We start from the raw sequence: 24,859 nt of genomic DNA, 5'->3' as shown, positions 1-24,859 counted from the left end.
AGCAGTTCAAATTTATTCTTTTGCATGAGGTTATTCAGTTGTCCCAGCATTATTTATTGAAGAGACTATTCTTTCTTCATTGAAAGTATTTACACCCTTGTCAATAATCAGTTGGCCATAAATGTCTGTTTATTTCTGGACTCACAGTTCTAGTTTATTGATCTGTCTATATTCATATCAGTACCACACTGCCTTAATTGTGGTCACTCTACACTTTTAAATCTGTGCTTTAACACTGAAAAAACTCTGTATTAGGGCTTATAACTCAAGGCTTCGGAGGCCTCAGAAGGTATCGTAAATGAAGGTGATTCATTTTAAGGCAAGAGTGAGTGATGAAATATACGACCAACTAGGGAACCCAACATTCATGTGAAAGCACCAACCCCTCTTCTCAGCTCTAGTTTATTGTGTACCAAGTATAGCCAGATATTTTCTTTTTTTTTTGTAAAGATTTATTTATTTATGCATACAAGAACTGGGGTACAGGCCAGAGGTGTGGAGGGTGAGAGGATTCACCAGAGACAGAGTGGGGAATAGAACAGGCAGATCTACTGAAGCACACAGCTGAGGGGAGCAGCGGGCGAGACAGGAGAGGTCTGCTGCACCATGTGTGTTGATCCCTGGCCAGCCGGGGATCAAACTCGTGCTGCAATGGCTACGGATTGCTTCATAGTGCAGTGCTTAACCCCTTGTGCCACCAGGGAGCCCCGGATATTTTATTTTCAAAAGAAACTAGGATTCCAGGTGTTTATATGGCATTGCTCACTCTTTAAAATACCGTGGCTAGACCAAGTGAAACAGATACGTATATCCGAGATGCCAACAAGCTGTCAATTTGGGGGCCTGCCTTACCTTCCTCAGGGTAGAACAGTCTTTCTCATAGTAAAGGTGGTTAAATTAATCACTGACCAGGCCAAAAACCATATTTAACTATGTTTTAGGCAAATCCAAATGTGGGACCTAATGCAGACCTAGAATAAACATATAGAGACATCTTTGTCTAATAATTTGTGGGTGGGATGTATTTTCCTACCCATTTTGTTTGGGACCCCCACAAATCTCTTCCTTTAAAACACACTCTTTTGACTGGGTCTGACAGCACTGACCACTTTGCTTCCCTATCTCCAGATCATTTTTGCAGATGAATGCACGGAAGCTGAGGGGCGGCACTGGCACATGAAACATTTTTGCTGCTTCGAGTGTGAGACGGTGCTGGGTGGCCAACGCTACATCATGAAGGAGGGAAGGCCCTACTGTTGCCACTGCTTCGAGTCATTGTATGCAGAATATTGCGACACTTGTGCCCAGCACATAGGTGAGGCAATGCTTGGCATTCAGCTCTGCCCTGCTGTTATTGGAGCTCTTTGTGTCTGATGTAATTAGAATCTCTTTGGTTGCAAGGAATAGAAATCCAACTCATTCTCACTTAAATGAAAAGGGGAATTTCATGACTCACTACAAAGACCAAGGTGTATGTTGGCTTCAGGTAGGGATAGATCAAGGGCTCAAACAAACTCTGATTTCTTCTCTGTGCCTCATCTCAGCTTACCCTCTGTTGGCATCACTTGGAAGTAAGCTCTCTGCACATGGCAGCCAAAATGACCCTAGTGCCTGATGGTTAATACAGTTTTAGCACCCACCTTCTCAAAGGAATGGTATCAGTCTTTTCCAGGATCCAAGTCAGCTCCTCCAGATAGGAACTGTATAGGCTCTGGTTTAGTCACATGTTCCACCTTGGAAATAAGAAAATAGAGTAGTTCTATTGGTCTGCTTGAGTTGTAGCCCACCCCCCCCCGCCCCACTCCACACCCCCGCAAGGTGGAGCTAAGCAATATAGAGTTACTTTCCACAGGGGAGGAGGGAAAGTACTCAAAAGGAAAATATGAGGAGAAAATGTAAACAGATGTCTTCCACGGTGTCCTTGGAGAGACGCAAGGGCCTCCAGAAGGAAGAACCAAAGCAGTGTTTTTGGTAGGAAGCAATAACCAAGGAAAATAGTTTCTGATCACATGTCTTAAAAATATATATATCAGTAACAACTGATCCAGCCAAAACCAAAGCAAAAGAAATTGAAATAGCTATACATGACAAGCTCCCCAAAATAAGTGGCTGCTCTGAGATGGTGAAAATCATTTTCCTTTGCAAATAACCAATTTGTTCAACCCTTCAACATTATTCCAAATCACACTGCATCTGTGTCTTCTTCATTCAGCTTGCCTGATCTGGCACCTTGAGAATGAGCCGCCCTTTAAAAAAGAAAAAGAAGTTGGCAGTGGATGAATGTCTATGAGACCAGCCGCCTGGTCTTCCTGTGGCTTATGCAATTCCAAGAAATCTGCTCAGAAGCTGCCAACTTCTTACCTATTGTGGGGAGATGTGGAGATAATCAGTCTGGGAACCCATTTTGCTCTGATTTTATCGGAAACTAAAATAAGTGGTTTTTGTCTCCCTGGTTCATCAGAAGTGATGTATTCAAATAACCAAGTAGTTAGTAGTTTGAGAGCATTGTGTGCCGACTGAAAATCTAGCTCTGTGAACAAGGCACCTACTGTGGGCTCTGTGGTCCTTAGTCATTGGGCAATCCCTTCCCAGACTCAGTCCTGTTCCAGGAGGCCTTTCCCAGTGGGAGTCGCTGCAGGACTATCCAAAGTCTTCCTCATGGATACCTGGGGGGTGTCCAGATCTCCTCTCCCCTAACACCTAAATTCCTCACCCCCACAAAGCCTGATGACTCGACCAAGTACCCTACAGCTTTTACTTCTCACGAGATCAAAACAGGCAAACAGACAAACTTCCTTTTCTACTAAGAGCTAGGAAATGGGGAACTTGGTTTTGACAGATGGCTGTGAGGAAGGATGAGGCGACGTGGCAGTTTCAGGAGAAAAGGGTACAACTTCTGGATCCCTCACTGTGGATTCTGGGGCTGCAGGTTGATGTTTGCTTGAATGTAAGTGTCCAGAAAACCTACCTACAGTGATGGTACCCCCTTCCAGTTAGGATTTCTGTTTCTTCTGTCCCTCCCCATTGAGGCTCAGAAGCCTCTCCAGAAACTATCACTTGGAATTTTGCTCAGTGGCCTAGAAGACAGGAATGTGTCTGTTACCCCAGCCTATGCTCCTCAGAAGGCCCCTCTGTTTTCTTCCCTTCTTCTGGCTATTTGAAGCTTTGATTGGCATTTCCTTCTCTGTCCCTCTTAAATCTTTAAAAAGGCATCAGTGTTTTACCAGAAAAGGGCCTCTGTGGCCTGCAGTATTATCACTGCTGTAGTTAAAATGCAGTACCCGATTTTTTCCCTAAATCGACTTTTCTGTAGAATGTCATTTTCCTGCCACAGCGAAAGGGTGTGCTCTGTATATCATGCACACCACAATCTCTGGGTACTTTACTCTGACCATATTATACAAATATTCCATATTTATATAGCCACTCAGAGCGGACCCTGCATCAGGCAGCTGTTGCTAGGGCAACGGTCCTTTTGCCTGCGTGCAGCAGAGTAAACAGTCCTATAAACAGACCGAGGCTGAAGCAGTAGTAGACACATACACCCTCAGAGAAATGCTCAGGGGGCTTAGAGAGGGAATAAAAAAGGAACGCTTAGATGTGGCGCAGCAGAGCCCTTTTCCAGATGTTTAGAGTTCAGGAGCAGTTCAGAGGACCATCTGACATTGGTGATGTTTATCAGAGACCTCGTTCCACTGCCTGCTGGGATGCTCTGTAATGAGCCTCCCCCTCGGCTCTCCCACCCCAACCCAGCCTTCCGTGAGGCCCCCAGCCCCAGAACCAGGGCCCTGTGGAGGCATTTGAGCATGTCTCCTTGCAGAAGCAGGGAAGAGAGGCTGTGGAGGACAGGGCTGCCTGTGTGTGTCTAAGAGCTTGGGTAACGCTGCAGCACTCAGGATGCTGTGCCGAGTAGGAGCTCACTGCCAAGACCCAGGGCAGCTGGCTGGAGAAGAGGGGGAGGGAGAGGAGAGGCGAACAGGGAGGGAACACAGAGCCAGCCTCCTGTCAGGCAGTGGCCCTCTGAGCAAAGGAGGAGACAGGCATTAAGAACTAATCAAAATACAAGGAGCAGGCAGAGGTCTGAACAGTGGCTGGATACCAACTCAATTATTCCCTGCAGCATCCCGATGAATTGATTACTGTTTTTATCCCTTTATACTGCAAAGGAGACTGAGGCACAGAGAGGTGAGGACATTTGCCTAGTGTCTCACATCCAGACAGCATCAGAGCTGAAATGTGAACAGAGGCCGATGAGTTCTCAGCCGCTTTGCAGTGAGCTGGAATGAGATGGGGCGGGAAGATGAACATACGTTAAGACTGAAGCCTCAGTCTTAACTGCTATAGACTTTGGCTTCCTTGAGCTGCCTGTCCTGCTTCCTCCCAGGAGGCTGAGGAGGAAGTGTAGGTCCGCAGTCTTAAGCCCACCCTGGTCAGTACTCACTCCTTCTGGAATGCTGAAAGGGAGTTCATTCACAAAATCCCTCTGGCTCCATGGCCCTGTGGCTGCTCCTATCCCCTAAATACCTTGTAAGTCCCTAGAGTCAGATTCCCAGATAAACAGAGATGGCTTAGTTTGGGGAGGAGAGTTTACCTTGGGCCTCTCTCCCACTCTCCCTGGGTGCCTGGACATAAAGGTAGGTAGTGGTGAGCCCCAGAAGAGCTACGAGAGGCTGCTCCACATTCACCTTTTCTTCTTGCCCTTCTCTTTTTCTGAGTAAAGATTCCTATCCAATTTCTGGCTTATTGCCTCTCTAGGCAAGTCTCTGGAAGGTATTTCTGGAATGTCCAGGCTCAGAACTCTCAGCTGCTAAATGTGAAGGTTCACATTAGTACAACCTTTCTGGAAAGACTTTAATCATGCAAGATCAGGAGACTTGCAAAGGTCCCTTCCATCCCACAGTATTTGCCAGCTCTGTCTTCTCCGCAGACTCTCCTCATGGGGGGAGGCCCAGCAGCTCCTAGCTGCCATTCTGCCAGTTTATCAACTACCGTCAGAAGACAGCCTCCCTGTGTCACTGTGTTAGCAGCCCGCCCAGATTGCTCTCCCCCAGCCATGTGCCCACCATGTCCTGGCCCCTGGACTGGGAGATAAGGCTCTTGGCTGGCTAGTGCTGGGTCCCGGCACCAGTAGGTGTTTCCCTAACAAGAATTGAAATCCACTTTTGTCTTCTCCACTGAGCTATTCCATGGTTACCCCTTGGACTGGTTTACCTTGGTGATGGAATTAAATTCATCCATTCAACATATGACAAGCCCTCTGATGCACCAGGCCATGGTAGGGGAGAGAACTAATAAGGATATGCATCTATGTGGTGGTGCAGCAGGTAAGGTGAGGAATGACAGGAGGCAGGCCCGCTGTCAGAGTAGGCAGCAGACACCCCCAGGAGTGGCACTGGAGGAGAAGAATGAAGGAGACAGTATCGGTGTCAGAGTGAGGGGTGTGCTAGATGGCTCATCTGTGATTTTTGGTTGTATTTTGTCAGACAGATTATTTGACCTTCTGTGCCTCTGTTTACTCTGAAAAAAGTAGAAATAATATTAGAAGCCTACTCATATACTTGAGGGGTTAAGTGAGCTGATATATGCAAAGCATTTGAAACAGTGCTTTATCATTTGTTAGTATTGTTGTTGTTTGTCTGGGGAAATATATCCCAGGCAGAAGGCTTAATGGACAGGCTAATTTTTTTTAAAGATTCATTTATTTATGCATACAAGAACATGGGGACAGGCCAGAGGTGCGGGTGGTGAGAGGATCCAGCAGAGACAAAGCAGGGAACAGAACAGGCAGATTGGCCAAAATACACTGCTGAGGGGAGCAGCGGGTGAGCCAGGAGAGGTCTGCTGTGCCATGTGGGTAGCTCCCTGGCCGGGGATTGAACTCATGCTGCAGAGGCTGCGGTCAGCTTCATAGGTTGCGTCTCAACCCCTTGCGCTACCAGGGAGGCCGCTGGACAGGCTATTTTGAGGTAGTTTATCTGTACTCAGAACACATGAGTTAAGAAGGAGCTGATTGGTACAAGGAGGCTTTATTAATAAATCATGACTATCATCTAGGTAGGGGTGGGATTATTGGTTTATTGACATTTTAGCCCATTATATCTGGAACCCTGAGCCAAATCAGGATGCTGTATGTTTCCTGTCATACTGCAGGGCTCCCAACAACTCCGTCAGCCTTCCTTGTCTCTTCTCTCCCCAGGGATTGACCAAGGTCAGATGACTTATGATGGCCAACACTGGCATGCCACTGAGGCTTGTTTCTGCTGTGCTCACTGCAAAAAATCCCTCCTTGGGCGCCCATTCCTCCCGAAGCAGGGCCAGATATTCTGCTCACGGGCCTGCAGTGCCGGGGAGGACCCCAATGGCTCTGACTCATCCGACTCAGCCTTCCAGAATGCCAGGGCCAAGGAGTCCCGGCGCAGTGCCAAAATTGGCAAGAACAAGGGCAAGACGGAGGAACCCATGCTGAACCAGCACAGCCAGCTGCAGCTGAGCTCCAACCGACTGTCGGCTGACGTGGACCCCCTGTCGATGCAAATGGACCTGCTCAGTCTGTCCAGCCAGACACCCAGCCTCAACCGGGACCCCATCTGGAGGAGCCGGGAGGAACCCTACCATTATGGGAACAAGATGGAGCAGAACCAGTCCCAGAGCCCTTTGCAGCTCCTCAGCCAGTGTAACATCAGAACTTCCTACAGCCCCGGAGGCCAAGGGGCTGGGGCCCAGCCCGACATGTGGGCCAAGCACTTCAGCAACCCCAAAAGGAGCTCCTCACTGGCCATGAAGGGGCATGGCGGCAGCTTCATCAAGGAATGCCGGGAAGACTATTACCCAGGAAGGCTGCGATCCCAGGAGAGCTACAGTGACATGTCCAGTCAGAGCTTTAGTGAACCCCGCAGCAGCATCCAAGTCCCCAAATATGAGGAGGAGGAGGAAGGGGGCCTGTCCACGCAGCAGTGTCGGACCCGTCACCCAATCAGTTCCCTGAAATACACTGAGGATATGACGCCCACAGAGCAGACCCCTCGGGGCTCCATGGAGTCGCTGGCCCTCTCAAACACAACAGGTAGGTTCTAAACCCCTGGAAAAAAAGGGTCGCCTCTGGTCGATCCAGTTCTGGTCTTTACGATCTTCATGTTATTCCTGCTGTGTGCCCTCTTGCAACAGGCTGCTGAGCAAAGCGAGCCTGTGTTTTGGATGGCTCGTGTCTCTGATTGGATTCCCTCTAAGCAGAGCCCAGGACAGGGATTGGAATGTCTGTGGTGTGCTGGGGACACGCTCCCAGGAAAGGGAGCAAAAGGAAAGAGAGGCCGGGGGATGAGCCAAGAGAAGAACTATGTCTCCCCTAGAGTCTAGTGTCAGCCTGATTCCAAAGTGTCTCTAGAGAATGAGTCTGACTGAGTAATTGAGTTCCCCCTTCCCACGAAGGGCTGATATTTTACACCACCATTTTGGACAGGCACTGGCTTAGGCTGCTGGGCAGTGATGTGGGTCAAGGTATAGATGTGGGCATGGAGCGAGGCAATTCCTGTTGGCCAAAGGCACCATTCAGAAGGGGCAGCTGGGAGCTGCTGGTAGTTCTCACAAAAGCAGGTGCCACTCAGGCCACCAAAGTATCCATCTGAGGCTGCTCTGAATCTCAGCCTCTCAAAAGGCAGCTGCTTTGAATGTGTAAATAAAGACATAAGGAATGTGGATAGAGCAATAGAAGACAGGCAGGTTGGAAGGACAGAAGTGGGGAGAAAGACAGTCATGTGCCTTGCTCTCTCCCGTCACATTGTCCCGCTGGTTTATATGCATGAGACTGATGTTGGTGTTTTCTAAGGTGGCCCTGCGCAAAGTGTAACCTGAGGATCAGCCCACAGTCTGCAGCAAGATAAATACTGAAATTATTACATTTAGGGAAGCTTACATAACAAGGCCGCACCACCCATTGCATGTGCAGCGGGCTCACCTTATTGGTCAAGGTGCAGACCAGTCAGGGTGTTGTAGCTCCCTCGGGTGAGTTGTGTGTGGCGTGTGCTGTATATCACCGTGCTCAGGAGGGCTACGTATAGTCCTCCTGTATCAGTTCTCAGTGGGTTGAAAATTGAAAACTGGTCCTCTAACATGGGTAGCTTGAGCAGTTCTGCTCTAAGACAGACATGCTAAGTGTATCTTCGCTTATAGGCGGGGCACCAGAGGAGGGAGATGCATGCCTACCCTTCACACCAAGCATCCTGTTGTCAGATGTGTCTGGATGAAGACTGGGATAAACTTGTGCACATGGTTACTGTCCAAAGGTTCAGCAGTTGCTCAGCCCCAGCTTATAGTCACCACGCACAGGGTATTTATTCAGCTAATGTTTATATAGCTCTTCCCATGTACCTCACATTATTCGAAGCAATTTATAAATATCCCAAGTTCTCAAAACCCTGTGTGAGAGAAGTGCTGTTAAAATTCTCACATTGAGGTTGGAGAAATTGAGGCACAGAGGAGATAAGGGACTTGCCTAAAACCCCCCAGCATTCAAGAGGCAAAGCAGGGATTTGAACCTGAGCAATGTGACTAAAGCAATGCTCATTCAAGCAATGATCATCACACCAGGCTGCCAAGTTGATCAGCGCCCCATGCTATGAAACCTTCCAGTCTTTCCAAAGCAGTTAAAAATGTAGATTTTTTTTTAATGAGAAATGTATTTAAACTCGCTGCTAGACAAGCAAAACGTGTTTCTGAGTTGTAGGATACTCTACAGTGTGTTTTTACCTTTCATTCCCCTCAGATGATTTCACATCTGTATTCTCTTCTGTCTGAGAGAACAAATAGTCTTTCCTTCATGTTTCAAATGAAGAAAATGAGGCCTCGGTGACTAAGCACCTTGCCTAATGTCATAGAAGTGAGCAATTAGTGCAGAGTGATGACTGCCTGGCTCCCAGCCCAGTTTGTGCTATTCTCGAAAGATTTATGTGCTATAATTATTTAAAAGGCCAGGAGACAAATATGAATTCGGCCTCTGAAGCAGAGTTTCGCAAAGCTAGACCACCTGCATTAGAATCATCGGGCTGCTTGATTAAAACATGGACTCCCTGCTTCAGTGGTGGGGCCAGAGACCTGCATTTTAACCAGCTCCCTGCTGATGCTGGTGATTGTCTGAGAACAATAGTTCCTGGGTTTGTCTGTTCTGAATTATTATCCTCACACTGTGACTTATGAGGAAATAGAGAGTTCTGGGGCTTGGCAAATGTTGAAAGGCCACCTTGGAAGAAGACACCTTAGCCTCCTGATCTTTTGGAAGAGGTAGGGGATTTATCCCCATGATTTTCTATGGATCCTTATTCTAAACAACTAATACCCCTCTGTGTTTGATATTTTCACCAGAGCCATGTCTGATGAAACTGAGAAAAATCCCTCAGATCAGTACTGTATAATACAGGAGCCAGTAACAACATATGGCTGTTGAAATTTGAATTAAAATTAAATTAAAATTTTGGGACATCCGTTGCATTAGGCACATTCTAAGAGCTTGACAGCAACTGGGCTGAATTTTAAATTTCATTTACTTTTTTTTTTAAGATTTATTTATTCATTCATTCATTCATTTATTTATTTATTTATTTATTTGTGCAAGCCCTGGGTACAGTCAGAAGCATGGGAGGGTGAGAGAATTCACCAGAGTGGGGAACAGAACAGCGGGTTCGGCAGGAGAGGTCTGTTGCGCCATGTGGGACCCTCGCCGGCGGCTGGGGATCAAACCGGTGCTGCAGAGGCTGCGGGCAGCTTCGCAACCCAGTGCTCAACCGCTGCACCACCAGGGGAGGCCCAAATTTCATTTACTTTTAATTAGTTTAAATTTCAAGTGAGGGCCTCCCCGGTGGCGCAGCGGTTGAGCGCAGGGTTGAGAAGCTGCCCGCAGCCTCTGCAGCGCTGGTTCCATCCCCGGCTGCTCCCCAGCCACCAGAGGAGGGTCCCACGAGGGTCCCACATGGCGCGCAGACCTCTCCTGCCGCCCGCTGCTCCCCTCAGCAGTGTACTTCGGTCCTTCTGCCTGCTCTGCTCCCCGCTCTGGCTCTGGTGAATTCTCTCACCCTCCCACGCTTCTGACTGTACACAGTGCTTGTATAAATAAATAAATAAATACATCTTAAATAAATAAATAAAATAAATTTCAAGTGAGTTGTTAGAATGGGCACAATTTTAATCCCATTGTTAGTCTCTTTGGATGCTCTCACGTGAGCCCTGGGTTTTTAGAGCCTTACAGTTGAATACCTATGCAAAGGCAGGAGCTGTGTGGCCTGGAACAAATTGCCTAAGTTCCGTAAGGCTCAATTTCCTCATTTATGAAATTTGGTGAATAATAGTTCTTCCCGTGTAGGGTTTTTGTGAGAATTTCATGATAACACATTTAAACTCTTTCATACACTCCGCGATACATACGGTTCTCCATTGTGATTTCCCGGTACTTTTAATCACTATGATTACCCTCTCCTCCCAAGCAGACTGCTTCAAGTTATTTAGCCCCTAAGAATGCCTTGGCTACTAATGTCTGCCAGCATCCACCAGCCACGCAGGTTTGAGTTTTCAGGTTTGAAAACGTGCCTGTGGGCTTTTTCCCCTCACCAGCATGAGAAACGGGAAACTAAAGAAATCCATTTCGTGCCCTCGTGTTTCCATGGAATTGTCAGACACGACAGCAGAGAAGCATTGTGGCTGATATTCTAAGTACAGCTTCTTGGTTCAGCACTGCAGCAAACCCTAAATAGCCTCTCCCCTCCCACGCACACATGCACACACCACGCGTGTGCTGTTGACGAGACTTGGAAAGTCGGTCTTTTTGCGGTCGGCTCTCACTGTCGCATTTGAATTTTAATAGAAAATTCAGGAGTCTTTTGAGAAGGAGGTGTTCAGAACTGTCTGTGTATCTTTATATCCTAGAATCACCATCTATGAGTAACAGGTACCCCCCACAAAAGGCTTAGTCAAAACACCTGGGTCCTCCAGTGAAAGCTAGATTTCAGGATGATGGATTTTTTTTCTTCTGTGGTCAGTAACTTATGTTATTGAATAAGCCTGTAGTGTTTAATCTGGCATGAAGCATGATCTTTTTGTGGGCAGCATTTAGAACAGATCTGGAAAAACAGAGAGCCCCAGTGGCTTGCCAGCCCCAGATCAGGGCTTTGGCACATCTCGATTTGTTTAGAACTGGGAGTGTACTGTCCCTTCTCCTTGGAAAACACAATCCACCCCTCGTGCTCACACTGAGTGAGTCAGGCCGGCACAGTCACCATTTACACCACCACCATATAGGAGTCTTGCAGAAGAGAAGTTCTTTAACCCTGTGATTGCCTAAGCACACCTCTAAGGCAGCCTGGGTGATCATGCATTAGAAATAGTGATGACATTGACATTAAATATCATTGGGTGTTAGTCATGTGCTAGGTACAGTTCTAAGGACTTTATATGAACTACCTGTGAGACAGGTATCGTTGGTATTCCTGTTTTATAGATGGTACGTGAGGCACAGGAAGATAGGTAGCCCAGTGTCACACAGCTTGCAAAGGAACAGGCGGGACTCAAACTTGGGCATTGTAGCTTCAAAGTCTGTGTGCGAGTGAGGGTGATGCTAATAACTCATGAATCACTGGTGATAATCTTAATGAAGTAAGTGTGTGAAGTATGACCTGACATGCTAATGACAAATAACATCTCTGAATCCTCATAGCAACCTTCTGAGGTGATTCTGATGATTATACCCATTTTACAGAAAAGTAAAGTTCATAGAAGTTGTGACCACCCCATGGTTACCTCCAACAGCCAGGACTTGAACCTGATGTGATTGTTTGTCAAGTCCATGCTCTTGTCTGATATAGATCCTCTTCATGAGGGTCATGATCACATCAGGAGATTTGCACAGTGATTCCATCTGAAAGGACAAGGATCCCTTTCTTTTAGCATCCAGTTTGTAGGTGCGTCTATTTGGCTTTGGCAAGGCTAGAGGGAGGCCTGAAAGCACCAGGCCTGAAAGCAGCAGATGGCAGTGTGAGGTGATGTGCCAGGTCAGAGGCGATGATGGAGACAAGTACAGATTGTCCAAAGGTTGGACCTTTGGCACTGATGGAGAAGAGATGGTGGCTATAGTGCAGGTTAGGGTTATAGTTCAAGTCACAGGGTGGGGCCATTTGTAGGCCATGTGACTCAAGAATGGTGGTCTCAGAGGTCAACCACAGCACAACTAGAGACTGTCAACTGGTCCCTTGCAAAGGGCCATGGTATAAAAGGATGAGGCTGGGACTGTGGCCATTTGTTGAGGCTCTGTATCAGTGACTGGGTCAGAGACAGCTGGCACCTATAGGAAGGAAACAGATGTGGCTAAAAGTGAGGGGAAGAGGTTGTTTCTGTTCATTCATTCATCCAGCCAGCAAATGTGACTTGAGGGTGGCTTGGTCTGCTGTTAACGGAAACTGACTTTATGATTTAATTAGCCTATGTGATCTGTGCCTAGGTATCCTCATCTTTGAAATGGAATGAAAACAGAGTCTTGTGGGGTTATTATGGGAATTAAATGAATTGACATAAATAATTTAGGACAGTGCCTCATACCCTCTCAATGCTCAATGAACATTAACAGTTATAGAGACACAGACTCTGCAAGGTACTGGAGATAAAATGCTAAGCCAAAATGGATGTGTAGCTTGCAGCACAAAGGAGTCTGATTGTAGAGTATAAACCTGCATCTGTCCTAAGTATGGGAATCGGAGGGCATATAAAACTGGATATGGCCAAAGGGAGGTTATACAGGCCATCCTGAAAAAGTGATGGTTAAGGAATAAGGGAAAGAGCACTATAGGCAGTAAGAGCAGCATGTGCCAAGATCCTGTGGTAGGAATATATGGCAAGTATAAAGAACTTAAGGAAGGTCCCATAGCTGAAAGGAGCACAAGGAGCAATAAAGCTGGGAAGGAAATCAAGAGTTAGTTCAGAGCCATTTAGGATATTTTAGTTATTTGGGTCTTTCCACTGAAATCAATAAGAAGACCTTGAAATTTCAATTCAAGCAGGAAGGGAAAGTAAAATAATCAAAATGCATAATCAAATTTGCGTTTTGAAAAAAAGTTTCTGACTGCTGCATGGGAACTTGATTGGAAGAAGGGACACCCATTAGCAGGCAGTCTGGGACCTGGCAGCCCAGGCAAGAGGCAAAGGTGGCAGCACCCAAGGTATCAACAGGACAAAGATTGAAATGAGAGGATGGAGGTGATGGTGACTTTGAGAAGAAATTGGCCAAGTGCTCCTAGGGGAAGGGCCCAGGGAGACAGAGTATTGTTTTGAAAACTTAGAAATGGATGAACGTTTGCTCACGGTCATTTTTTGACCCAGGCCACCATCAGTTGAAAGTGTATGTGTTTCCGGTCCAGGTATGCAGAAACACTGCAGAAATAGAAGTCTGGAAGTGCCCTGGCAGTCTTTGACCAGCGTTATATTGTTGTAGTGCATCCATGCCTTAACACACATCACCTACACACCTTGGCAAGGGAGACTTGGTTGTGTAACGCCGGGACATATTGATTGCTAGGGGCTAAGGGGGTAGTGTTTCAGCTTTGCTGGCAAACTGGAAGAGAATGAGAAAACAACAGTGTCAGGATCTGAAGCAACAATTGGAACAGCTCACTTTACCAAGAATGTCTGAAATGTTTTTTAATCCTTGTAATGCAAAACATTTCTATATTTAATTTGGGGAAGGAACATTTCTCCTATTCCTCCGCATAACTTGGATATCCATCCTCTAACCCAATTTCTTTAAATTGTTGGGTAAAACCTCCAAACCAGCTGGTGCCCCATTACTTGAGTGGCCACACCTCAGACGTGCTCCTAAATTGCATGTCCCAGATCTTGGTGTTCACTCCTTTAACTGGAAAAAATAGCAACCCAGGGTGGAACTAGAGATTTGGAAAACTGAAAACTCACCTTGAGTTCTCCCAGTTGGCCCCAGGATCAGCTGGGATATATTTGGGATATGCATAGGGATGGTCTTTATCCACTGGAATTACACAGCTCAAGTTTGCAAGTATCTGGATCCCACTCCGACTAGTATAAATGAACAAGATTTTTTTTAAGTAACTGTGAGGTTCACAGATTGCTGGTTGCAGGTACAGCTGGATCCAGGTGCCCAAATGATGCCCTCAGGGCCCTGCATCTTTCCATCTCTCAGTTCTTGTTTCCTCCACACTGGTTTCATTCTCAGAGCAGTTCCAGGCTAACAGCCCTTAGCCTCAGGTGAAGGGGAAAGGGACACGCTCTTTCTTAATAGTGTCCCCGGCAGCCCCAGAATGGTTCATTTGCCTGACGTGGATCACCTAACATGGTTAAAACTAGCTCTTGTGGTCAACGGGGGGATAATTTCTCTGACTGACTAGGCGTGAGTCACATGGCCAACCCAGCAACTGGGTAAGGAGGTCAAGGCCATCAAAAGTACAGGGATTGAGGGTGGAGATGGAGGTTTCTCAAAGGAAAATCAAGAGAATATATTCAAAAACAAAGAGGGATTATGCTGTCAGGAGGTAAAGTCACATATGTCTACTACTGAGCAGTAGGTTTCTCATCCATCTGGGGCTGCCCCCTGTCATGTGGTTCCTTCTGCGGAAACCCACCACTTGAACATGACATCAAGTGCTCATAGTACATGCTAGCCATGGTTTTCTGAAGAACTCTAGTCTTTGGCATGGGTTCCTGTGGTGAGTTTAATGTGGAGGTGTCAGGATGGTGACCTGTGTTAGAAGGGGGGCGGGGTTGGAGCCCAAACCCTCCCTCAGCGCTAAGGAAGTCCTTCAGGAAAACTTCCTGGCTGTTCCCACGGGGGGTCTTCCTCTGTGCTCCTCAAAGCAGCTGTGCCCTGTTGTTGAACCAGGCTCGCAACCCAGGGGCCAGAGGAAACCACGGTGAGGTCATGAGAAAATCCACTCATCCCTGTTTCTTGTTCTGGGGCATTTCCCTGGTATGTGGAGAAGCAGGGGACCTTCACTGAGCTGGGAGGGGAGAGACTGGGAGCAGTGGACCAACAGGTAGAGGCCAGGCCAGAGTGGCCTCTGCACCTCTCTCGTGTCATGGTCTCTCATTGTCTGGTCCTGGAGAAATTCTTCCAGTATCCCGGTGTTTAATAACCACTCAAGAAGCTGGTTTATAACCTCGTGGGCACAAGCAATCATCTATGCCCAGAGTAAGTAACCATGGCTGCTGACAACAGAGAAAAGATTGCTGATCTTATTCATTTTATTACTGAAAAGGCAACACTGGAAAAATGGGTCTGGGGTGAGAGAGCGGGGATATTTTATAGAGTAGATTTTTAAAGAATGTTTCCATGTCTCTTGGAACCTTTGAATTTGGGCATTTCACAAAGGGAAATGAGATGGCTCTTGTTCGTGTGAAAATAACTTTGAAACTCAAGTTTTATGATCTGTACTTTAAGAGAGAGCAATTAGGAAAATGTGAAAGCGAAAAATTAAGAAAAAAAGACACCAGCAGTGGGAAAAAATTCTAACCCTCACCACTTGACTAGTGTTACTAGTGGGGGAATTTTCAAGTTTTTTCCCTATATATCGGTATGTTATTTCCCAACTGAGTTGTAGAAATGCTGAACATTTTGCATCCCAAATTTCTTTGTTCTGCCATTAGCTTATTTTCATGGCTTTTGTGGCTATCATTGTTAATTACTATGTAAATATTCAGTTGAATGAATGGTAACACACCTCTGGGGCTGGGCATTTAGGCAGTTTCCAGAATGATTTGTATTTAAATCTTGATTTCCATTAACTTCTATCAGCAAAATTGTACTTTTTGTTTACCCTTCTTTCCTTGTAAATATAACCTACCTTCTAAGTAGTTCAGCTTAATGGCTAACCAGATCCTTGACCTTATCTTGACCACTTGGGGAAAATATCTTTAGCCTCTCATTCATGAAGTATTCTGGCGGTGTGTGAACTTTAGCCGTGATTCTGGGTGGACCAACACCTGTCTTAAAGGCCCCTCATCTGCCCACACATGAAATATCTTCCAGAGCATTGAAAACTTAATGTGACTAAAACCCTCCTTCCCAATATAAGCCACCCAGAGTCAGCTTTGGGGAGTGTATTTCTCTGCGTAAACAGTTAGCCATCTATTCCATCAATCCAGGGACCACTTACATTCATCTGGATTGCTTATCAACAATGCTAGTTCTTGGACCCCATCCCAGGCCTCTGAAGAAACTCTTAGGGCTCAGACCTGGGAACCAGCATTTCCAACAATGACCCAGAAGACATGTAGACCCTCTAAGTTTGAGGACCACTGAGGTAGAGAAATGAAGACCTCACCTACCAACCAAGTTTACCACCATGTCTCTGGTTTGAGCTCTCCTATAGTGCCTCTTTGCGTCCCCTCTTAGCCCCGAGTCTAGTATCCCATTTAGAAGTATGTATGTATTGGGCCTCCCCGGTGGTGCAGTGGGTTGAGAGCAGCGCTATGAAGCTGTCCGCAACCTCTGCAGTGCAGGTTTGATCCCCGGCCCGCCAGGGAGATTCCCACATGGCACAGTAGACCTCCTCCTGTCCCGCCCGCTGCTCCCCTCAGCAGTGTCTTTGGTCCGTCTGCCTGTTCTGTTCCCTGCTCTGTCTCTGGTGAATTCTCTCACCCTCCCGCACCTCTGACCTGTACCCCAGTTCTTGTATAAATGAATGAGTCTTAAAAAAAAAACAAAACAAGAAATATGTATGGATTAGGATATACTTCTAAAAAGCTCTGAAGATGTCCCCGACATCAAAGAATTCTTGACAAATAAATAGCATCTTAGTGGATTAAGCTCTCATTATCTGAAACATATGATGGTTTATTCCTTAAGTCATCATAGGGATTAAATGAGAAAGAGGCTCATACTCCCCAGTGCATTTCTCGGTTTGAGTGTTGTCACTGAACACAGCAGGAGAGATGGACACTGCCACTCTAATCTCCAAACATGACCTGTTCCAGTTCCAGGTCAATGTAGAAATCAAGGGCCATGTGAGCAAAGTCTTGTAAGAATTTGAGTTGGCTGGTTTGTTATTTTTTTTGATTGTTTAACCTGGACTAATTCTCACTAGCCTACCTCATTTTTTTTTTTTTTAATCAATATCACCCCTGAGGACTCCGGTAGAGGGGGTATGTGCGCGCGTATTTGTGTGTCTGTGTCTGTCTCTGTGTTCTTGTGTGTGTTCTTTTGTGTGTTCCCAGCCCTGTTCTGCCAGGCATCTCCTCTAGCCTGCCCTTCCCAAATTAAAACCAGACCATGACTTGGGAGACAGCTGTCACAAATCAGGCTGAGCAAACAGGCGGGGCACCATCTAGAAGATAAAGTTTATGTCTTCCAACACAAAATTACTGAGAAAAAGCCTAGTGTTTTCTTTGGTACAAAACCTTTTAGCAGCTTTAGAATGTCATGCTGAATTCCCCATCCACTTAGCAAAAGTGGGCATATCTCCCCATTATTTTTCTCTGTTCCAGCAAATAGCCTTTCCTAATTTTGGGCTACCCAAGCATTTGGTGTTCCAGTTTGTCGGTTGTAGGTTATCCAACTCCCATCTTGTCTTTTTTTTTTTTTAATTAAGATTTATTTATTTCTTTATATAAGCACTGAGTACAGTCAGAAGCTCAGGAGGGTGAGAGAATTCACCAGAGTCAGAGCGGGGAGCAGAATAGACAGACTGACAAAGTACACTGCTGAGGGGAGCAGCGGGCGAGACAGGAGAAGTCTGCCTCGCCATGTGGGACTCTCGCCAGCGGCCAGGGATCGAACCGGCACTGCAGAGGCTGCAGGCAGCTTCGCAGTCCAGCGCTCAACCGCTGCGCCACCTGGGAGGCCCTCCCATCTTGTCTTTTATCTCTTGCTTTTTCCATGCACAAGGAATGAACAAAAACCCTTATTTTGCTCCTTGCACAAAGGAGTAAAAACTGCCTTTCTGTACATTTCTATTTTCTGGGTCTTTCCTGAGACCAAATCCTTGACTCTCAGCTGTGTGAAATCTAAGGGATCCTTGCTTCTTGGAGCCAGTTATTCTGCTCAAGTCGGCCTCCCTGAGGTTATCAGTACAGGGACCCCTGAGGGCACTTCCGATTCTGATGCTCTGCTTCTGCCGGGAGCATCCCTGGCCATGATTCTGTCCTGCTTTGTGGTGAGCAGTTCCAATCTTGCCAGGGTTTCTCATGCTGGCACGAGCAGACTTTGCAGTGGCTGTCTTTCAAATCAGAGGTGCTGGTGTTAAGAGAGAGAAAAGTCCAATTCAAGCTTTACTTGTGTCTTTTTTTTGGAAACAAATTGAGCTCATGGCTAGATGAAAGAAGAGAACACCTAAAATAACTTTTTTTTCTTTCTTTATCTATGGATACTGGGTCCTCAGTAAAAAATCAGAGGGGAAATTTTCTTGACCAAGTTACACACTCAAACACTCTTGTAATATGAGTAGTGTGGTCTTGATTAGTTGCTCTCCAAAGGGGTGGGTAAAGTGGTAAAATTGCCACCCAAGGCACACTGGCAGTGTCCAGAAATATTTCTGCTTGTCACAACTTGAGGATCAGGGTGCTCCCGGCCTCTAGCAGGCAGAGGTCCAGGGTGCTACTAAACGTCCTACAGTGCAGAGCAGCACCTTCCCTCCTGACCAAGAGTTGTCTGCTCTGTAGCCAGAAGTTGAGAAGGCCTGGTCTAGATGCAAATATTCCATGGGAGATCATCAGTCCCCTTCTAATGATGATGGAGATCATCGGTCCCCATTCAGAACTGTTTCAGGGCAACCCCAAGGGGAAATGAGATGACCTGGCTGTGAGAGCTCACCTGCACTCTTAAAAAAAAATTGCATTTACAAAAACTTAGAACAAGACCTAAGGGCAGGCACACATGGAAAGATTCATGAAAGGTTTATTTACAAGGGAAATGAAAATCTGCGGAGCACAGAGAGAGAGACAGACACAGAGAGAGATTTATTTGTATTTGTCAGTATCCTGACACCCACAACTGGGTAACACTGCCTGAGCTGGGACCCCCGAGTGCATGCTGAAGCCAGGGAAAACCCAGCCCTCTCCAGGGCCACGTATTCAGTTTTATACCAGCACTGCTGCTTAACTCCACCCTTGGTTCCCAGCAATCCCCCCTTCAGGAAGTCAAGAGTCATGGCAGGCTCATGACATGAGAAAAGTTGTGGTCCTGGGTGCCTGCAATCTCTTTGGTATGGAGGTGAGTGTGGCATCCATAGAACATCAGTGAGAGGAGTTCAATAAAGACATATTATCCCCCCAAGAGCACCACATCCGAGGTGGGCATGAGGTCAGGCAAGAGGCCCTTCCCTGCTAGGCACTTCAGAAGCCCCCTCAGCATCAGGAGGAGCCCTTTTGGCTTTTTGATCTGACTGCAGCTGTGAGTGCACATTGGGGTTTAGGATTCTAGGGTCAAACTGACCTGGATGGAATTCCACCACTGCTCAGGCTGTGTAACTCAGGCAAGTGGCTTCAGGCTTTCAGTCCTGCAGCTTCATCCAGAGTAAACGGCAATGTCTCCCACGTGGGGCTGTTGTGAAGTGTGAGGCAACATGCAGAAAGCACACTTAATTACATGGCTGGCACAAGGCAAACTCAATATTTGAGTTATTATTACTCCTATTATTATGTGCCCCAGAGTGCCGACCTCCCGCTACCTTCCTTTTAACTCTGTCTCAGTCCATTGCTCACTTACCAGGGAGAAGGAAAATTGAGTGGAACTCAGAAATCTTCCTAATCAGGATAGAAAAGGAGGGGCCTGGAATCGTGAGTGCATATGAGATTTGGCGCTTCTGTAGATGTCAGTGATTCAGACCCATACTGACACCCACGACTGGGGAGCTCAGTTGCTCCGATTTTCTGGAATGCTTGCAGACAGAAAGATGAGCCCTCTGTCCCTGAATCTTGATTTCCCACCTTGTCTGAGTTAAAAGAGGCTACCAGAATTGGTGGCCTAATTATGCCTGGGTGACACCTATTAACACTAATGGAGCCCTGCCTCCCCGAGTGGGAAATCCAACTGTCAGCCCCCCAGACCTCAGCCTTTCTTTCTCTGAAGCCCCCTCCCCCACTATCAATTAACTTCTCAGACAATTCCCCTTTGCCACTGTTTATAGGAGTTAATTTGTTCTTTGTGGATGAGAAACAGGCCCAGCTCTGGGCCTGGAGCTAGGGAGACAATGGGGAGAATACAACAATGGAAGTTTTCCCGTTGAGATCATTATCAGCTCCAGAAATGAGCCCAGCCAGGTCCTTGTCTGTGGATCTGTTTCAAGCTCAGGGCCCCCAATAGGGAGAGAATTCCATCCTGACTGAGTTTCTCATAAAGTGCTCCTTTGCACAACTTAATCTCACCACTCCTGAGTGCCCCTGACCTATGGGGGGCTGGGCTTCCTGTCACCTGAGAATTGTCCTCTGTGGGTCCCTTTTAACTCAGGAAAAGGACTACCTAAAAAGTAGGTAGCTTTGGGGCCTCCCTGGTGGTACAAGGGGTTAAGCACAGTACTGTGAAGCTATCTACAGCCTCTGCAGCAAGAGTTCCGGCTGGCCAGGAGCTGACCCGCATGGCGCAGCAGACCTCTCCTGTCTCGCCTACTGCTCCCCTCAGCCGTGTATTTCAGTCAGTCTGCCTGTTCTGTTCCCCACTCTGTCTCTGGTGAATTCTCTCACCCTCCCCCCCAGACCTCTGGCCTGTACCCCAGTTATTGTGTGCATAAATAAATAAATCTTAAAAAGTAGGTAACTTTGTAGGTGGCTTTCTGCCTTTGGAAGCTGTTTACTGGGGGGATAGAGGTGGTGTGAATTGGGAATAGAGGCATCTGGGTGAATTGCCTTTATCCAACTGTATTGAATTTAGCATATCAGATCAAGGGTCATAATTATTCCAGTTTTCCTCTGATCCCTGGGACTGCTACAAAAGGAGAATTATAAACACACTTAGTGAATTCACAGAAGTGCCCTCTCCTGCCTCCTTCTACCACCCTCATTGTCATCCAGCAGCTGAAACCCAGAGTCCTCCTGGGATCCTTGAGATGTAAATATCATTCATTTCCAGGCAACCCCTCATATTGTGTACCTTCATTGCAGAAACTGCGTGAGATGCCACATCCTCCCTATGATGCTCCCAAAATGCTTCTTTAATGTGCTGGATTTCTGGCATTGCCATTTAAGAGAGCCATGCTGGTATGTCTCCCCTACCAACCCACAGTCCCAACAATGCTCTCTTATGTGTTTTCCATGCCAGAGTTGGGTACCAGAGTTTTTGGAAACACATAGTATGGAGAAGAGAAAGACAAAAAAAAAAAAAAAAAAACCTGATTCTGAATCATTTTATATTCATTTATTCAGCAAATATTTATTGAGCGTCTACCATGTGCCAGGCTCTCTGCTATTTGCCAAGAATACATTGGTGAATAAATCAGACCCAGTCCCTGTGTGGGTCAGGGCCCCAGCAGGAAACAGATGGCACATTCAAAGGGTAATTAAAGAAAGCCTAATGAAGGAGGGCCAATGGGTAGGAGCTGAGGCCTTAGTTAGAAAACAGCAGCCAACCTGCTGCCTGGCGAAGGGAGAAATGAATACCCTACCCTCTCTCACTTGCTGCCCTCTGACCTCCTCCCATGAATCAGGGTACAAAATGGCTTATCTAGCTGGGAGTACAGGATAAACACCAATTATCTAATGAGCAGAGTGAAGAGTAGGGAAAGCTGAGGGTTAACTCCATAAAAGAATGGTCAAAGAAGCTCTCTGAAATGTGGCTTAAGCTAAGACTTGGATTTGAAGGACTTAGCCTTAGAGAGGAAAGGAAGGAGGTTGTGCACCTTCAGCATATGCAAAGGCCCTGAGGCAAGAGAGAGGCTGGCAATATTCCAGGAGCTGAAAGGAGGCCAGTGTGGTGAAAATGTAGTTGTCCAGTGGGAGAGCGCTATATTTAGAGCTTTGAAGCACTCACATTTTGTTGCTGGCTCAAATTCAACATCCTGGAATCCCTCTGAGAATCACTGCCCTGGTCCCCTTTTTTAGTGGGGTATCTTAAAGTAGAAACAGATAGATGACTTGCAAAGTGGGTTGAGAAAGCAAATGTAAGAGTACAAAGAGGTATTAGGTCAAAAATATCGTGTGTGTTGGGAAGCCTGGCAGCAGAACTTACCATTTAAACCAAAAATATTTTGTAAAATAAAAGCTGTGAATTTCTGTTGATCTTACTTTGCTATATAGCTTATTTTTCCTTTCAGTGCTGATTTCTGATGTGGTTATATCCTGGATTTCTATATGCAGTGCATTTGAATTTTACCCCAGGTATCCTGCCTTAGTCCAGCAACTAAAATATAAATCTAATTAAAGAAAAACCTTTCCTTAAGTAAACAGTAAATCTTGAAAACATATGGCTAAACAGAAGCATGATTCACAAATCCCCTTCTTTTTTTTAATTGCACAAATTAGCCAGTATTTTTGGCCATGGCAAACAGAATTCGGAGCTCCTTGGCCGTATCTGTTGGCCATTAAGAAGAAATATTGAACAGTTACCATTTTTTCCTGGGTGAATGTTGATGTAATTACTGAGGGCTTTCACCTAATCATCAAAGATCTGGATCCTTCTACCTTTTCTCAAAATACCTTCCCATGACCTAGGAACCGGAGTTCAATGAGAAGATTGTCTGTTGTTGAGGAAAAATCATTTGTTAGGGGAATCACATCACTTGGTAAGTCAGAAGATGAGACCAAGTCAGGTTCACTATTTGGAACAAATCTCATTGACTGCTGACCAAGGCTTGGCCTTATGAATCTCAATAACCATTATATGTTTAAGGTCCTTAAATGCCATCAATTTTGTTCCCATTAACCTGAAAAAGATAGCCTACTTCACACTCAAAATTTGGTTTAGAGGGAATGTTTACCACTTACTCTGAAGAAAATTACTACCTACCAGAACTTCTCCATCTCTCTTTTTTTTAAAAAAAAAAAAAAGATGTATTTATTTATGCATACAAGAACTGCGGTACAGGCTAGAGGTTCAGGGGGGTGAGAGGATTCACCAGAGACAGAGTGGGATGCAGAACAGGCAGACTGACTGAAATACACTGCTGAGGGGAGCAGCGGGCGAGTCAGGAGAGGTCTGCTGCATCATGAAGGTAGCTCCCTGGCCAGGGGTCGAACTCGTGCTGCATGGCTGTGGGCAGCTTCATAGGTTGCGTCTCAACCCCTTGTGCCACCAGGGAGGCCCTTCTCCATCTCTTTTAAGGGAGGGTTTGATTGTGCAGCCATTAGAAAAGATGTAGTTGCTAATATACTCATTCATTCTTGTTCTTGGCCTCACATGGAATCATCTTGGGACAGTTAAAAAAATACCAATGCCTGGATTTCATGCCCAAGACTGCATGGGATTTGGCATAAGTAGGGAGATATTTTAATATCTTAAGTCCTTCCACAGGGCAGACAGTTGTAACTATTAAGGCACATCCAAATTCTTCATTGGACTCCTATGTTTCCAGCTTCCAGGATGATTTGTTTGTGGTTCTCCTACTAGTCCAGCCTGGCTTTCTCTGTGAAGTAGCACACATCCTAAGGGAGACAGTGTCCCTTTATGAGCATACAAAATGCTGTCTAATAACATCTTTGCTCTATCAAATCCTGCCCAGTGCACCTAAATTGCCACTAAGGTGACAGTTGCAAGAGTCAGATAGGTCCCTTTTCAATTTTTGACTCTGTCCTTTACCAGCTCTGTGACCATGGGTAAACTACTAACAATTTGGGCCTGAACACCTCACATTTTCACAGAATGAAATGAGAAAACAGTACAATGCTTCGAGCACAGTAAACAAAATCATTTTCATCAACAGAAGCAGGGACACTCTTGAGACTCAAGCATTTGGATAGAAGGGCTGAAGTGGGAAGGTCAAGTGAACTACAGTAAGCAACAATTCTAGCTTTTGAGCCCATCTTGGAGAAGAGGGAATTAAAGATCAAAGAGTTGGTGAATGGGTCAGTGGGGATTACGATAGATTTGCCAGTCTATGCTTTTAGCCACTTCTTTGTATGTGTCTCCATAAAATGAAAGCTCTTAAAAGAGGACTGGTCTCTTGGTGATGTCAGTTCTTAATCCTGCCTGAGAACAGGGAGGTTTGCATAATATTTGGGTCTGTCTCTGATAGGAAGAGTTCTCTAGGGACCATCAATAGGTGAAGCCAAAGTGGACAGGTTCTGTTGACTGTGATGGCACCTCAGAAAATATATTCCTCCCTGTCTTATTTTCTTCCCTTGCAGCCCATATGGCACCCACATGCAGCCAGGGCATGCTCAGCTCATACAACCTCAGCATCTTAGGTGGACTAGCCGAGATGGTTGGGCCTCCCCTCTTCTTTCTCTGCTCTAGTACAAGCAAGACCCTCTACAGCTCCATGTTCAACAGCAACGATTCAGACCAGTGTTTCTCAAGTGTTTTGTTGTATTGTCATTTGCTAAATAGGACATGCCCTGTCTTTAACAAACCGAGCACCACAGACTCTCACATCCCCACCTCCTCCCCCCAGAGTTTCTGATTGTTGTATTCCCACTCTTGTCCAAGGACTAGAGTACATCCCCAAGGCAATGAAGATCACAGCTGGGACACCTTTAAGCAGAACACTATGTTAACTATTCATATGGACTTGTCTTGGTTGACCTTTATAATAATGCTTATATCATCTCCATTTCACCGATAAGGAAACCAAAGACTTGGAGATGTGAGTAACACGTTCAGGATCACAAAACAGCCAGTGGCTTAACCGGGGGCTCAACATTTGAGTCCTATACTTTTAACCATAACCATGTGTGTCTCCACTGGGGTGACTTTCCTCCATGAGGCATTCTGCAATGT

At 46.1% G+C, this 24,859-nt stretch overlaps 1 protein-coding gene across 4 annotated transcripts in view; it reads left to right on the top strand.

Moving 5' to 3' along the window:
• The window catches only part of PRICKLE2 (prickle planar cell polarity protein 2), a 336,923-nt gene that overhangs the window by 292,016 nt on the left and 20,048 nt on the right, over positions 1–24,859 (top strand). For all 4 annotated transcript variants that reach the window (XM_054695294.1, XM_054695297.1, XM_054695295.1 and 1 more), the window contains 2 exons: positions 1,129–1,315; positions 6,197–7,063. In XM_054695294.1, coding sequence (XP_054551269.1) covers positions 1,129–1,315; positions 6,197–7,063 — 1,054 coding nt within the window. The remainder of the gene's footprint in view (positions 1–1,128; positions 1,316–6,196; positions 7,064–24,859) is intronic.

The sequence above is a fragment of the Talpa occidentalis genome, unplaced genomic scaffold (assembly GCF_014898055.3).
Source record: "Talpa occidentalis isolate TD23 unplaced genomic scaffold, MPIMG_talOcc4v2.1 talOcc4.10, whole genome shotgun sequence".
NCBI lineage: Eukaryota > Metazoa > Chordata > Mammalia > Eulipotyphla > Talpidae > Talpa > Talpa occidentalis.
The sequence above is the reverse complement of the archived record's forward strand: the minus strand, read 5'-3'. Positions and strand labels throughout refer to the sequence as shown.